Genomic DNA, 14807 nt, shown 5'->3' on the forward strand with positions numbered 1-14807 from the left:
ATGGAGGCATTGTGGAAGTAGCTTTCAAGTGCTCTCCAGAAGATTAAAACTGTTTTTGTTTACTTATGGAAGGCTTACCTGACCTGTTTGCATGATTTCATATGTAGGTATTGTTGGGTTGGAATAAAAAGTTTCCTGAAACATATTGAACTGCTCTTCTTTTTTATGGTGGAGGAACCTATCACTATTCTTTCTATATTATTTCTTCCTCTGGTACCAATTGTTGTAGCTGTTGCTGTTAAAGAACATATTCTTCATTCAGTGAGTTATACCTGTATCTCTGGCTGTATCTCCATTACAGAAATAATGCAGTTTGACATCCCTTTAAATGCCTTGGCTCAATGTTATGGAATTCTGGGGTTTGTAGTTAGTTGTGGCACAAGAGCTCTCTAAATAGTTTATCTAAATAGAGAAGGCTAAATAGCTCACAAAACTACACATCCCAGAATTCCATAACATTGAACCATGGCAGTTAAAGTGGTATAGATAATTTATTTTTGCCCACAACTCAAGATGGATTATCCTCAGATCTTTGGGGACTCAGACAATATAACAGTGGTTATAATCCAATGTCTTTTTAAAATGAATAGAAACTTTCTAGAGAAGAATGGTCCTCATGCCAAATCTGCACATACTGTACTGCGCCATGCTTCATGACACTCAGATTTTGCAGCATGAGATGAATGCCTCATGTTTCTCACCATACCATTCCTCTACTCAAACCACTACAAATGCTGCAGAAGCTCAAGAATAAAATGTGAAGCCAGGCTAGAGTGGGAAATGAGTTTTACCACGTTCATGCTTCTGTTTTCCAGATTAAGTATTTTCTGATGACTGTTTGAAGAAGAGAGATTGGCATTTGTCTTGCTCCAGCATGTCCCTTTGTGCCTCATCTCACAAGGAATGTTCTCAGTTGCCACCGATTCAAGATCTTGGATGCAGCAAAACGGAAACGAAGAGCTCCTTGTCAGAGCTTGGCTCTCCTGCCATCCCTTTCAGCTGCAGCCCATCTGCTCTGACTGTCGAGCACAGTCCAATTTACATTCCCTCCTCTTACATGGAGAACCGGCATGACTACTCTGCCATGGCTTTCTACACCCCGGCTACAATGATGAACTACAACATCCCCAGCAACTTCAGCGATTCGGAAAGCACCGCCCTGAGACAGACGGCGAGCCCAAGCATGTTGTGGTCAGGCCCTGGTCACATCTCTCCTTTGACCTTACACTGCCAGTCCTCTGTTTTATATGCAGAACAACCCAAAAGCCCATGGTGTGAGGCAAGACCTGTGGATCATGTCCTACCAATGCACAGGTAATGTTTTGATTATCAACAATCGGTCTCTCTATTTATATATCTAGTTCCCAACCTGTCCTGCAAACCTCTCCAACCTGGTGCCCTCCAGGTGTGTTGGGCTAGACTGGTTCTCAGACTTTTGTTCTCCAGATGTATTGGACTTCAGCTCCCAAAATGCCTGACTGTTGACCAAGCTGGTTAGAGCTTCTGAAGTCCAAAATACCTGGAGGATCAAAGTTTGAGATCCACTGGATTGCAGCAAAGGTGGACAATTGCCAGGGTTGAGGGCACTGGTTCTCAAACTTTGGTCTTCCAGATGTTTTGGACTTTAGCTCCTAGCATTCCTGACTGTTGGCCAAGCTTGCTAGGGCTGATGGAAGTTGAAGTCCAAAATACCTATAGGACCAAAGTTGGGAACCACTGGTCTAGCCGGCAGCATTAGCCTTATAAGACCACATCCCCCTAAAAATTCAGGGTGGGGGGAGAGTCAATGTGGCCAATAGCCACTGTGGCAACTTAAGGTATGGCATTTTGGTAGAATCCAGAGACCTAGACCTGTTAGTCTGGAATATCAGTGTGCAAAAGGATCTTGTAGGACCTTTGAGATGAACTGTACAAAAGAAGTTATGGCATGAGCTTTTGTAGACTTTGTCTATTTGGTCAGGCACATGGAGTGGACTGATGCCCAGGAAAGATCTTTATAATCAGACTGTACAAATAGCCATAGAAACACAAAACTTGTGGGTCTGATGATGAGGTGACAAGTTCAGTTTCAACTATGGTCTTTGAGGGACAATGGCAGGAGAAAAGATGTTGCCTATGGCCAGGATGCGTGACTGGCCATATGAATGCTGGAGGGAGATTTCAAATGTGGTGCGCACAGGTTGGGAATCAGAAAGGAGATGTGATAAACTGGCCAAGAGTATCCTCATGAGACTGAGGTGTTAATATTGGCACATAACTGAATCTCATCACCATACCCACAAATGTTGTAATACTGTTTATGTATCTAGTTCTAAAGATTCTTCCTGGGCACCAGTTCACTCCACGCATCTGGGGAAGTGGGCCACAAGTTTATGCTACAACCTCACTCAGTTAGCCTCTCTCAATGGTTCTACAAGATCCCTTTGCATACTGACATAGCTAGCATTGTATTTATAGTGCAGGGCTGTGGACAGAGAGACCTATGTTCCAATCTTCACTTTGACCTATGTTCCAGTCTTCACTGACTCAAATCTACACTTTGATTTCACCAGTCTTCATTATCACGTCAAGTCCTACAAGGTATAGATCAGTCTGAAAAACAACAACTCTGATGTCCTGGATCCACAGAGATATGGAGAAGGGCAGGTTCTTTTAAGCTTCTAACCATCCGAGTTAGCTTGGTCGGTATTTGAAACCAATCTTCAGCCTAGGCAAGAAAGTAAATCAACTCCAATTTCTATTCTAATGCATTTATTAAAGCAAAGAGAAATTAAGAAGCAGTATCTTTGTTTCAAAAATAGAATGAACAACCATAACCAGGATCCTAGAAGTAACTGAAACATCTTTTTCAGGAAGGATGCCCTTGGGTTTTACTTTCATAGTTTCTTGGCTGTATAGTCCTTTGTGTGGTTTGGGCAGTTTCTAGGGTGGAAAAGTTAAATTGGTCCATAAAAAGCCATGGCGGACTTGGTCATACAAGTTTCCCAGGGTTTTCACATGTTGTTGATAAGGCTCAGTCACAATGCTGCTAAATGTCTTGACATTTATGAAAAGGTCCAAGAGCTTGGAAAATTTGTTTTGGACTATAATTCCCAGCATTCTGAAACCACTATGGCTACACTGGTTGGGAGATTCGGGCCCTAGAGTCTGAAAAAGTAATTTTCCCAGTCTAAAAAGGAGTGGGGAATTTGTTGGATCTGACAGAGTGACTTTCCATCAATTGGTATCTCTTAGAGTGCCTCATCATTATAGAAATACGTAATTCAGTTTGTTATTGTTGTATGCCTTCAGGCCATTTTTGACTTCTGGTGACACTAAGGTGAACCTTTCATGGAGGTTTCTTGGCAAGATTTGTTCAGAAGAGGTTCACCATTGCCTTCTCCTGAGGCTGAGAGAGTGTGACTTGCCCAAGGTCACCCAGTGGGCTTCATGGCCCAGCTGGGAATCGGACCCTCATCTCCAGAGTCGTAGTCCAGTGCACTAACTGTCTTGATACCACTTTAAATGCTATCCTTCCAGCCTATGGAACCCTGGGATTTGTAGACTTACAAGGGCTTTAGCCTTCTCTGCCAAAGAGTGCTGGTGCCTCACAAAACTGCAAATTCCAGCATTCTGTAGGATCTAGCCATGGTAGTTAAAGTGGTGCCAGACTGTGTTATTTCTACAGTGTAGATGCACCCTCAGTCTAACCTACCTTACAAGGTTGTTGTGAATGTAGAAGGAAGGGTGGGAACAGTGTGTATGGCTCTTGCTGCTGTTGGGGTAAGTTTAGGCCTTGGATATGCTACAATCAACCATTGGGGGGGGGAATCTTGATAAATTGGAGAATGCAGAGAATTTGTCTGCATTCTTCTCTTCCTTCTTCTGAAGGAAAAGTGCAAAAGGTCCTCTCTAGTCTTCCAAATGATCCGCCAGCACACATTCTCTCTCACAGTCGCGCTTCTCCGTCTGCTTCATTTCTTTGGTGGTGTCTTAATCCTGTGTTCGTGACATTAATTTATTGCCATGGAAACAGTGATTGTGGCATTGAAAATCCATGAATTATAACTTAAATGAAAGTTCAAAAGATGGGAAGAGTATGAACTGCAAGGAGCCAATCCCTCCCTTTCCTTGATTAAATGAGCAGAGGCCGTTTATGTTTTATTCCCCCCCCCCCTTTTAATGGTGGATTTTGTTTCAAATATGACAGACAAAACTTTCCTTGAGTTGGAAGGAAATCTGAATGACACGTGAACTTTTAATTAAGACTTTCTTCTGAATGAAACCCAGAGGTAGCCGACACAGTCTAGAGAGCCTTATATTTCTGTTTACAGAGGCTCCTTCACAGTTCATTTCTGTGTAAAGCCTGGAATTAACTCCAGATACCACTACCACCCTGAAAGCCTCTGGAGGCTGGATGACATTGCCATGATCACAGAATCATAAAGTTGGAAGAGCTCACAAGAGCCATCCATTCCAACCCCCTGCCATTCAGAAATATGCAGTCAAAGCATTCTTTACAGATGGCCATCCAGCCTCTGTTTAAAGACCTCCAAAGAAGAAGACTCTACCACTCTTCGAAACTGAACACAGTTGAACAGCTCTTACCATGAGGAATATCTTCTTAATGTTAAGGTGGAATCTCTTTCCTTGTAGCTCGAATCCATTGCTCCGTGTCCTAGTGCCTGGAACAGCAGAAAACAATCTTGTTCCAGCCTCAATATGACATCTCTTCACATATTCAAACATGGCTATCACCTTAAACTTCTCATCAGTCCTTAGGACTGGAGCGTGGCTTTGGCGCGGCTTCTGGCCTCTTAGGACACATACAGCATTTAAACAACACACTTCCAAAGTGGGCTGAAGCAGCTTTATTTTGGCCTGTCTGCTTGTGCCCATAAATAAAATAAGGGCAAACTTTGCATTAAAAAATACATTTTACTTCTTTTGTTTTTTAACCGTTTTCCTCCTCTCTGCCATCAGAGAGACCCTGAAGCGGAAGGCCAGTGGCAGTGACTGTACCAGTCCCACGACAAGCAGTCCCAGCTCAAAAAGAGATGCCCATTTCTGTGCTGTGTGCAGCGATTATGCTTCGGGATATCACTATGGCGTCTGGTCATGTGAAGGCTGCAAAGCATTCTTCAAAAGAAGCATTCAAGGTAAGAGTAACGGGTTGACCTGAAGAAAGGTTTCATTCAGGAATGAAAATATCTTTGAAAAAGATATAAGTAGAAGTGGTTGGTGGGCTCTCATTGCCTTCTTCGAGGCTGAGAGCAGGTGACTTGCCCAAGGTCACCCAGTGGGTTTCCATGGCTCAGTTGAGATTTGAACCCTGGTCCAAGGTGTGCCCCAATTTATCCTAAAATCTATGTTTTGTTGTTGTTGTGTGCCTTCAAATCTTTTTTGACTTATGCCAACCCTAAGTCAAACAGAGTTTTCTGGGGCTGAGAGTCTGTGACTCCCCCAAGATTGCCTGGTGGGATTCCATGGCTGAGCAGGGAATTGAACCCTGGTCTCCAGAGTCATAGTCCAGTGCTCAAACTGCTACACCACACTAGATCTCACCAAATCTATGTTTACGGAAGCAAATTTCATTGCCTTCAATGGGACCTCACTGTGGAGAGAGACTCCCATCTCAGATCAGTACTTTTTATAAAAATCTGGATATAGGAAGTTGAAGTTATTCAAGAAAATCAGAATGTTTACTTGACATATGTTTCGGTCACCTGCACTTCAGAACGGAACATGATAACCTTCTGAAGGCCGTGACACATGAAGAGACCTGGTGAGACAACATATTTATCCTTTTTTTCCAGGGCACCTTTGATAACAATCAGCCTTCACTGCCAAGAACTGAGTCCACATCTGTTCTGGACACATCATGGCTTTTTTATTTAAAAAAAAATTGCTTAGCAATTCTTCAAAAATGATTTGGTATTATAAATGATTTTATATCTGTTATATTAAACAGATTGCCAGTACATATTGATCCTGCGTTTTATATCTTTCAGAAGCGAGCTTCCTAAAGCTTTTTAGTTTAAAATGCTGATAGATTTTTATAATGAGATCCTATGCATCTCAGCTGTCTCTGAAGCATACCTGAGAGAGGCCATTTTGGAAGGGGGATTTGGAGGAGCAACACCTGCAGAAATCCCCATTTCTGAGCAACTATTAAATATGCAAGAGCCCTGACCGGTTTGTTTTTCACTTTGTAACCCAGGAAATGTGGAATGTGGGGAAGAGTCCTATCTCATTTCCTTTCCTGCCAAGTTTTGTTTGTTCCAAACCCCCATTCATTGGGGGTCTGGATGTATGTTTGTCAGAATAGGAAGGGGAAAACAGATTTTATATATGATTTATTCATTTCATTTATATGCTACATTCATTTCATTTATATCCTACCTTTCTCTCAGAGTTGGACGCAGGGCATCGCACAGAAGAAAATAACAATACAGTTTTAAAAACAATTAAAAACATTGCACTTAAAAGAATATAAAATTATTTTTAAAATCATACAACAGTAAAAAATAAAAATAAAGCAAACATCCTAATAAGAGGCTCCCCTGAGAATGATTACATATTAAAACCCCGCTTAAACAGATGGGATGGGGAATTGGAAGAGAGAAGCTGATGACAAAAATCAGTTTTTAGGATGCATCTACACTATAGAAATAATACAGTCCAACACCACTTTAAGTGCTGTAGTTCCATCCTATGGTATCCTGGGATTTATTGTTTTACAAGGTCATTAGCCTTCTCTGCCAAAGAGCGCTGGTGCCTCACAAAACTGTGAATTCCAGTAGGATGGAGCCATAGCAATTAAAGTGGTGTCAAACAACATTATTTCTGCAATGTAGACACATCCTTAGTTTCTCTCAGCACTACTTTGTAGCTCCAGATTAATCATGGTTCCACATTAAGTGCCATGTTTTTGGAACTGGAAGTTTAAAGAGGGGCATTTAGAATTCTTAGCCAGAGCCCTTAAGTGCCCCACCAAACTACAAGACCCAGTGCTATTCAACATCTTTATCAATGACTTGGATGACAGAATTGGGGGTATACTTATCAAATTTGCAGATGACACCAAACTAGGAGGAGTAGCCAATTACACCAGACAATAGGATCAAAATTCAAAATGACCTTAATAGATTAGAAAGCTGGGCCAAAGCTAACAAAATTACAAAAAGGTAGGGAAATGAAATGCACAGATATAGGATAGGTGACACCTGGCTTAACAAGACTACATGCGAAAGGGATCTATGAGCCCTAGAAAACTACAAGTTGAACATGAGTCAACAGTACGATGCGGCAGCTAAAAAGGCCAATGCTATTTTAGGCTGCATCAATAGAAGTATAGTGTCTAGATCGAGAGAAGTAATAGTGCCACTGTATTCTGCTTTGGTCAGGCCCCACCTAGAATATTGTGTCCAGTTCTGGGCGCCACAATTCAGAAAGGACATTGAGAAACTGGAGCGTGTCCAAAGGAGGGTGACTAAAATGGTGAAGGGTCTGAAAACCATGCCCTATGAGGAACGACTTAGGGAGCTGGGGATGTTTAGCCTGGAGAAGAGAAGGTTAAGAGGTGATATGATAGCCCTGTTTAAATACTTGAAGGGATGTCATATTGAAGAGGGAGCAAGCTTGTTTTCTGCTGCTCCAGGGGCTAGGACCTGGAGCAATGGATGAAAGCTCCAGGAAAAGAGATTCCACCTCAACATTAGGAGGAACTTCCTGACAGTGAGGGCTGTTCGACAGTGGAACAAACTCCCTCGGAGTGTAGTGTAGTCTCCTTCCTTGAAGGTCTTCAAACAGAGGCTGGATGGACATTATTATTATTATTATTGTTGTTGTTGTTGTTGTTGTTGTTATTATTATTATTATTATTATGACATCTGTCGGGGATGCTTTGATTGGGAGTTCCTGCATAGCAGGGGGTTGGACTGGATGGCCCTTGTGGTCTCTTCCAACTCTAGGATTCTAGGATTCCATAGGCTAGAACCCTGGCATTTGAAGTGGAATTGTAGTGCTATAATGGTGCACTGCAAAAGGTTCTGAGATGTCTTTAGCCTCTCAGAATCTATAACACACTCCTGTAACTTTGGATGGGCAAATAGAAGGAAGCAAACAGGAGTCCAATGTGATCTTAAAAAAATCTTTGATAGGAACACTTACTTTCTGAAGTTTCTTCCTCTACACCGCTTCAAAAATCTACTGTTAGGACTTTGTACGGATTGAGTCTAAATGCTTGGGACCAGAATTATTTTGGATTTTGGAATATTTGTAAATGCTTAATGAGATACCACGGAGATGGGGCCCAAGTCTAAACACAAAATTAATTTTTGTTTCATATAAACTTTATACACATAGCCTGAAGCTAATTTTATACATATTATTTTTAGATAATTTTGTGCATGAAACAAAGGAGATTATCATACAGAAAAATAGGACAGGAAAGAAGCGGGATGTTCTCATCCTTATTGCGTGTGCATGAAGATGATCATACAGTGTTGTGTTTATCCCATCCTCCTATCAATGAAATGGAATCGTCCTGTCACTTTTCATTAACGGTAGTTTTCCATTAATGAAAAGTGACAGGACCTTTCTATTTCATTGACAAGAGAAGGATGGGATGAGTGTGACATCACAAGACGTTGGGTAACAATCTTCACACAATCCCATGATAAGGACAGGAGCATCCCGCGTCTCCATGTGATAATCTCCAAAGTTTGTGTACATTGAACCATCAGAAGGAAAAGATGTCACTGTATCAGTTACCCATGAAAACTTCTGGATTGTGGAAGATTTTGGATTTCAGAATTCCAGATAAGGGAGACTCAACCTGTAACCTGCATTAATATGCATACTGTCCAAGTGTTTGCAGGTTTGTTTCAGGAAGCTAAGCAGGGCTAGGTCTGGTTAGTGCCTGCATTGGAAATCACCTGGAAAGTTAATATGTGGACTGCTGGAGGCTTTATGACGGAAGAAGAAAAACCACTAAGCATGCCATATCAGCTTCTGCACTCTAGAAACAGCCATGTAACATTAAAAGCACTGGAAAGCCATTTTTTTTTCCTGATTCAAGGTTGTATTTTAGATGTTAAATTTCTCTATGTTAAATCTCTCCATACGGAGGCAATTTCAGCATTGTAACACAGGAAAGAATGAGAGTTTGCGTGGTGCAGTGGTTTGAGTGTTGACTATGACTCTGGGGACCAGGGTTCAATTCCCAGCTTGGCTATGAAACCTACTGGGTAACTTTGGACAAGTCCCACTTTCTCAGCCTCAGCAGATGGCAATGGCAAACTCCTCTGATGAAACTTGTCAAGAAAACCCCATGATAGGGTTGCCATAAATTAGAAACCAACCATGGAAACTTATTTATGGCACCCGGCTTTGAAAAGAGGCTTGCTGAACTAAGATTCCAGCCAGATATTACCCAGGATGCATTTGCCCAGTAGCGACAGTGGCAGCGGTGGCAGCAAAATCTGCATGTATCCAAACTGAATTCGGCAGCTGTAATTCGGTTTTTGAAACTATGCGATAAAGTCCTAAAACTTGGACATATGCTGATGTATAAGTCACCAGCTGCTATTGTCACTGTGCAAACGGAATGCTAGACTAAGAGCCGTTCATTTTTTTTGTTGTAGTGCGCTTTCAAGTTGTTTTCAAATTCTGGTGACCCTAAGGTACACCTATCATGGGGTTTTCTTGGCAAGATTTGTTCAGAAGAGGTTTACCATTGCCTTCCCCTGAGACTGAGAAGAGTGTTACTTGTCCAAGACCTAGCTTACTGAACCCTGGTCTCCAGAATCATTGTCCAACACTCAAACTGCTATGCCATGCTGGCTCATAAGAGCTGTTCACATGACACAATCATAGCATTATTATTTCACTTCAACTTCCATGGCAACATCATGTGGAATCCTGGGATTGGCACTTTAAGGAGAGAGCTCTAGTGCCTCGCCAAATTGCAAATCTGAGGATTCCATAGGATAAGTATTCCAACTGTTTCCCCATATTTAGTCTAGGTATCAAGAAATAGCATGATGACCCCTTGGGCTCCACACTGAGAACTCCCACCTCTTTCTCATCACTGTTACTTCCTCTTGTTTGCTTGTTCCATCTCTTTGGACTCAATCCTCATCACTGACTAAACAAGAGTTAGGGAAAATGCATCCTCCAGATGAATTAACCCCCCCTTTGCCTTGAACATGAAGGTGAAAGGAACTAGAGGGTTGTATTGCCAAGCAGCTGGTCGGCCACTTGGCCTTTCTGGGTTTGCGTATGATCAGTGTCACTGAAACGTCTTTTGTCAAATCAAGGACACAGTGACTGTTCAGGGCTGCACTCCCAGAGTTCAGTGCAATCACATCGGCAGGCAGAAGGTAAGCTAATTCTACTGGGAAATGGAAGCCTGGCATGTGGCAATTGTAATGTAAAAGGAGCTAAGCACCAGCTAGTGGTCCCAGGGCTGGCCATTCAGGATGGTTTCAGTCCTAAAAATAGGACATGGTGGTCTCATAAAGTGTTATAGATTATGTTTCAAGAACAGTTGATCATGGTTTGTCATTCAGAAACACACACACACACACACACACAGAGAATATATTTTTCTATTTGGAAATCAGGACAGAAATCTTAGCTAAAAGATCTGTTCCCAGATCAAGATGAAATGAGGGGAATATTAGTGAAGGATAGAATAAGGAACATTTAGCCTTCTTGTTTCTAGCCAGAAAGTAGATATGGAGCAGTGTGGAGGGTGAGCTTTGGCACTACAATGATTTGGAAAAAAGATGGATGTTTACTAAGTAAATACAAGCTGAATTTCCCTTATCCACAATTCCTGGGATCAGAAGTGTTTTGGATATTATTATTATTATTATTATTATTATTATTATTATTATTTTGGAATTTGGAATATAGTGCAAGCACATCATAAGTGGGCATGATATACCTGGCTTTCAGTATAAGTTTAATGCTGTGCTGGAAAAAGCCATGGCACACCCAGGAGTAAGTAATGGAGCACGTGCCTGTGCCATGCACGCCTGTGCCGCGTGCACTGCATTGCAGGCATGAGCCCCATTATTTTTAATGGGGCTCCAGCATACGAGGGATTTCCCTTACATGGGGGGGGGGGTCTGGAATGGATCCCCCACGTAAGGGAAGGACCCACTGTATCTGCATATGCATAATGAAATATCTTGCACATGGTGCCCAAGTCTAAACAGAAAATGCATTTATGATCTACATACACTTATAAACATAGCCTGAAGATAATTTTATAGAATATTTTTACTAATTTTGTTCATGAAACCAAGTTAGTGAACACTGAACCGTCACTATCTCAGACACTCAAATGGAGAATTTTGAATTTTGGAATATTTTGGTTTTCAGAATTCCAGATGAGGGAGACTCAACCTATACACAGAGCTCTCCTCACCCCAAAGAGACTTAAAAGTTGCAGAAATCACTTTAACCTTCCAAGCTGCTGCTCTGCTAAATGAGCTAGAAATGTGCACAGGAGCTGTGCCAGGAGCTGAGCCCACTAAAACTGGGGGATTTACACCCTCATCTCTCACCTGGAGACGATCCACAAAACTGCAGACTCAGGGCCTGGCAACCTTACACACAACACAGACAAGATTAAAAGCTGCCTTCCATGTCACAAACCATCGTGCACAGTAACAATATATATATATGGAATTCAAAGATATAGCTGTGTTAGTCTGTGGAAATCAGTATGTAGAGAGATCTTGTAGCGCTTTTGAGACTAACTCAATGAACGAAGCTGGCAGAATGAGCTTTCATAGACTTTAGTTTGCTTCCTCAGATGCATTTCTTTCTTTTAGTTTATCTCAAACATGCTACAAGTTCTCTCTACAATATATATTGCAGGGAGAGAGAGAGAGAGAGACTTTTATGACCCATTCTTTTATATCTCCCTGCAGGACACAATGATTATATTTGTCCAGCGACGAACCAATGTACAATAGATAAAAACAGGCGCAAAAGTTGCCAGGCCTGCCGACTCCGGAAATGCTACGAAGTGGGCATGATGAAATGTGGTAAGACTGTGTCTTTGTGATTCCCTTGGACCTTTTTTCTCTACAAAATTTCTTTCATTTATGTTTCAGTTTCATTAATGCCAGTGGTGGGTTGCATCCAGAGACAATAATTTATGTTGAAAATAATAATCCATGTCTTTTGGGAATGGTTTGGGAGAAAATTGAACTGAGGTGTCATTAATGTGCATTTTCATCATTGCTGCCATATCTTTGTGCCCAGAATAGGTGTCCATTTGTATGTCCCTCTCCATCATTTGCCTCTTCTGTTGGGGAGTCCATACATAACTGAGAATGCAGGTAGAGGAATTTCTCAATTCCTCAATTGGCTAAGAGAAAGGTGTGTGTGTGTGTGTGTGTATTCTTGTCCAAAATGACTGTTAAAATGGGAGAGATGATTCAAGAATACGTATGGACCATTCATGTTACTGTTGCTGAAATTTTCTATTCTTCTGGCTCAGATAGATGATTCCTGCTGTTCCTTGGTGGATCCACTCAGGAACTATTCTGCCTCTGGACCCACTTCTTCAGGCTTCAGGGAAAGGGAGGAATCTCAGGGCAAGAACATTACCCTAAAAACAAAAGTGTTTTTAAGAAAATGGTGTGTAGCAGGCTGCCATTGCTGCAAACCTCTTTGGAATTGCTGCCTAGATTCTCCAGAGACCTCCTCTCTTTTCTTCTCTCTTTTGTTTCACTTTTTAGATTTTTTTTCCAAAATTTGAGTGCTGTTGTGTGAGCAACTGTGGTTGATGTTTAATGTATTGCGCTTAATGATACGCTGCCCAGTGATATGTCTGGATACTGTCCCTAGGCCTGAGGTTTTGCCTGTAAAATCTGAGGGCCAGTAATGCTCCTGATGTGACAATGCATGCTAGACCTTGGAAATGTTATTATCTTAGACTACCACTTCCAGAATCCTGGAGACCAAGGTTTGAGCATTGGACTATGCCTCTGGAGACCAGGATTTGAATCCCTATGCAGCCATGGAAACCCACTAGGTGACCTTGGGCACGTTACATGCTGTTACCCTCAGAGGAAGGCAAAGGCAAACCTCTGAACAAATCTTGCCAGGAAAAACTTGTGATAGGTTCACAACTTAGCATCATACAGTTGGAAGAAACCACAATGGCCATCCAGTCCAACTCTTTGGCATGCAGCAATACAGAGTCAAAGCACTTTGAAAGTTGGCTATCCAACCTCTGTTTAAAAACCTTCAAAGAAGGAGACTCCACCACTCTCCAATGAAGCATGTTCAACTGTCAGACTTTTACTGTCAGTACTGTGTACATTTACAGCGCTATAAAAATAAACTATAATAATAATAATAATGATGATGATGTTAGTACGTTCTTCCTAATAGTTAGGTGGAATCTTTTTTCCTGGAGATTGACTTGAAGACACACACAACAAATTTGCTAAGTTGGAGGCCAGAATGTCACCGTTATGGAAGGCAGCCAAAACAAGTATGGTTTAGTGAACCTGACCCCCATCAGCTATAGCTGGAACAGAATTCAAGTATCTCTTTTATTGCACTAAGAAAGAAGTGCTGGTGGTGGCAGGAATATGTGGAAATGGTTACTGATTATTTCAGATGTGCATGCATCATCTGAACTCAGAATTGGAAAGTGAGAACAGCCATATATATATCATCACACACATTTGCCATTGAATTCACAATGCCTAAAATTTCTCAGTGAGTCAGAGACAAAGTGGATAGATGTTATTACTTTGGATGAGTGGTCCAGGATTAGCCATTTTTGTAGCTGCTGTAGAGGCCAATTTCCTCCACTGTATTTTGCTTGTATATATGTAAATAAAACAAATACTTCAGAGATAAGTCTCTCATTCAAAGGAAACTATTCTTTCTAACACTGCCCTTGGAACTTGTCATCACTTGGAAAAGTGGGGAGCATTTAACAATAATAAGAAAAATATTATAATAAGCTGAGAAGCAACAATCAAACATTTAAACTGGGAAATGATATCTATAATTTTAGATTTGAGGACAGGCAAATCAGGGTTGGTGATTGCCTCCATTGAAGTTTTAAATAGACCTAATGCACAGTATTCTTTTCAAGGTTTAATAGTTGTAAATAACCAGCTTGTGGTGTGCTGTTTGGAATTATCTTTTCACTGCTGTCAAAGGAAAATTGGTGGTGATGCACTGACGTGCCAAATCACTAGGCAGGGCCAGGTTTTGGTCTACGGAGGTTGCTCAAACATCATCTGATACAGGGTGGGCAAAATGTACTGTGCAAGATATAGAGATTCTAAACATAAATGAGATGGATGTGGAAAATGCTACCATTTTCAGGATGGACATGGGCACTGGACAGAGCTTGGAAAAAAGATATTTTTGCACTACAATTCCCAGCTGTGCTTGCTGAGGATGACTACCTTAAGGCTGTCATGCTTTGGCCACGTGAGACGGTATGAATCACTGGAAAAGACTAAACAAGAAATTCATTTATGTTTCATATATACCTTATGCATATCACCTGAAAGTAATTTTACATAAAATATTTTTAATACTTTTCTGCATGAAATAAAGGCCCGGGACAGACAGGCCCAAAGCAGCGTGCCGCTGCTGATACTAGGGTTTGGGAACGTGCAGTAACCGTACACTCCTGAGCCCTAGCACGTCATCGCGGCAACATCATGGTAGCGTCCCGTCCACATGGGTGCCACCATGATGACGTAAGCAATGTGGATTGTACAGATGTTGCTCCGCATCACTTAAGTCACCAGTGCACCAATGGTGCACTT

General features: G+C 41.6%; 1 protein-coding gene across 1 annotated transcript in view; it reads left to right on the top strand.

Moving 5' to 3' along the window:
• Positions 1 to 874: 874 nt before the first annotated feature.
• The window catches only part of ESR2 (estrogen receptor 2), a 70478-nt gene continuing 56545 nt past the window's right edge, over positions 875 to 14807 (top strand). The window contains exons 1-3 of the mRNA XM_089523625.1: positions 875 to 1314; positions 4963 to 5138; positions 11928 to 12044. Coding sequence (XP_089379751.1) covers positions 875 to 1314; positions 4963 to 5138; positions 11928 to 12044 — 733 coding nt within the window. The remainder of the gene's footprint in view (positions 1315 to 4962; positions 5139 to 11927; positions 12045 to 14807) is intronic.

The sequence above is a fragment of the Sceloporus occidentalis genome, unplaced genomic scaffold (genome assembly GCF_023333645.1).
Source record: "Sceloporus occidentalis isolate IW3139 unplaced genomic scaffold, rSceOcc1.0.p SCAF_4, whole genome shotgun sequence".
Taxonomy (NCBI): Eukaryota; Metazoa; Chordata; class Lepidosauria; order Squamata; family Phrynosomatidae; genus Sceloporus; species Sceloporus occidentalis.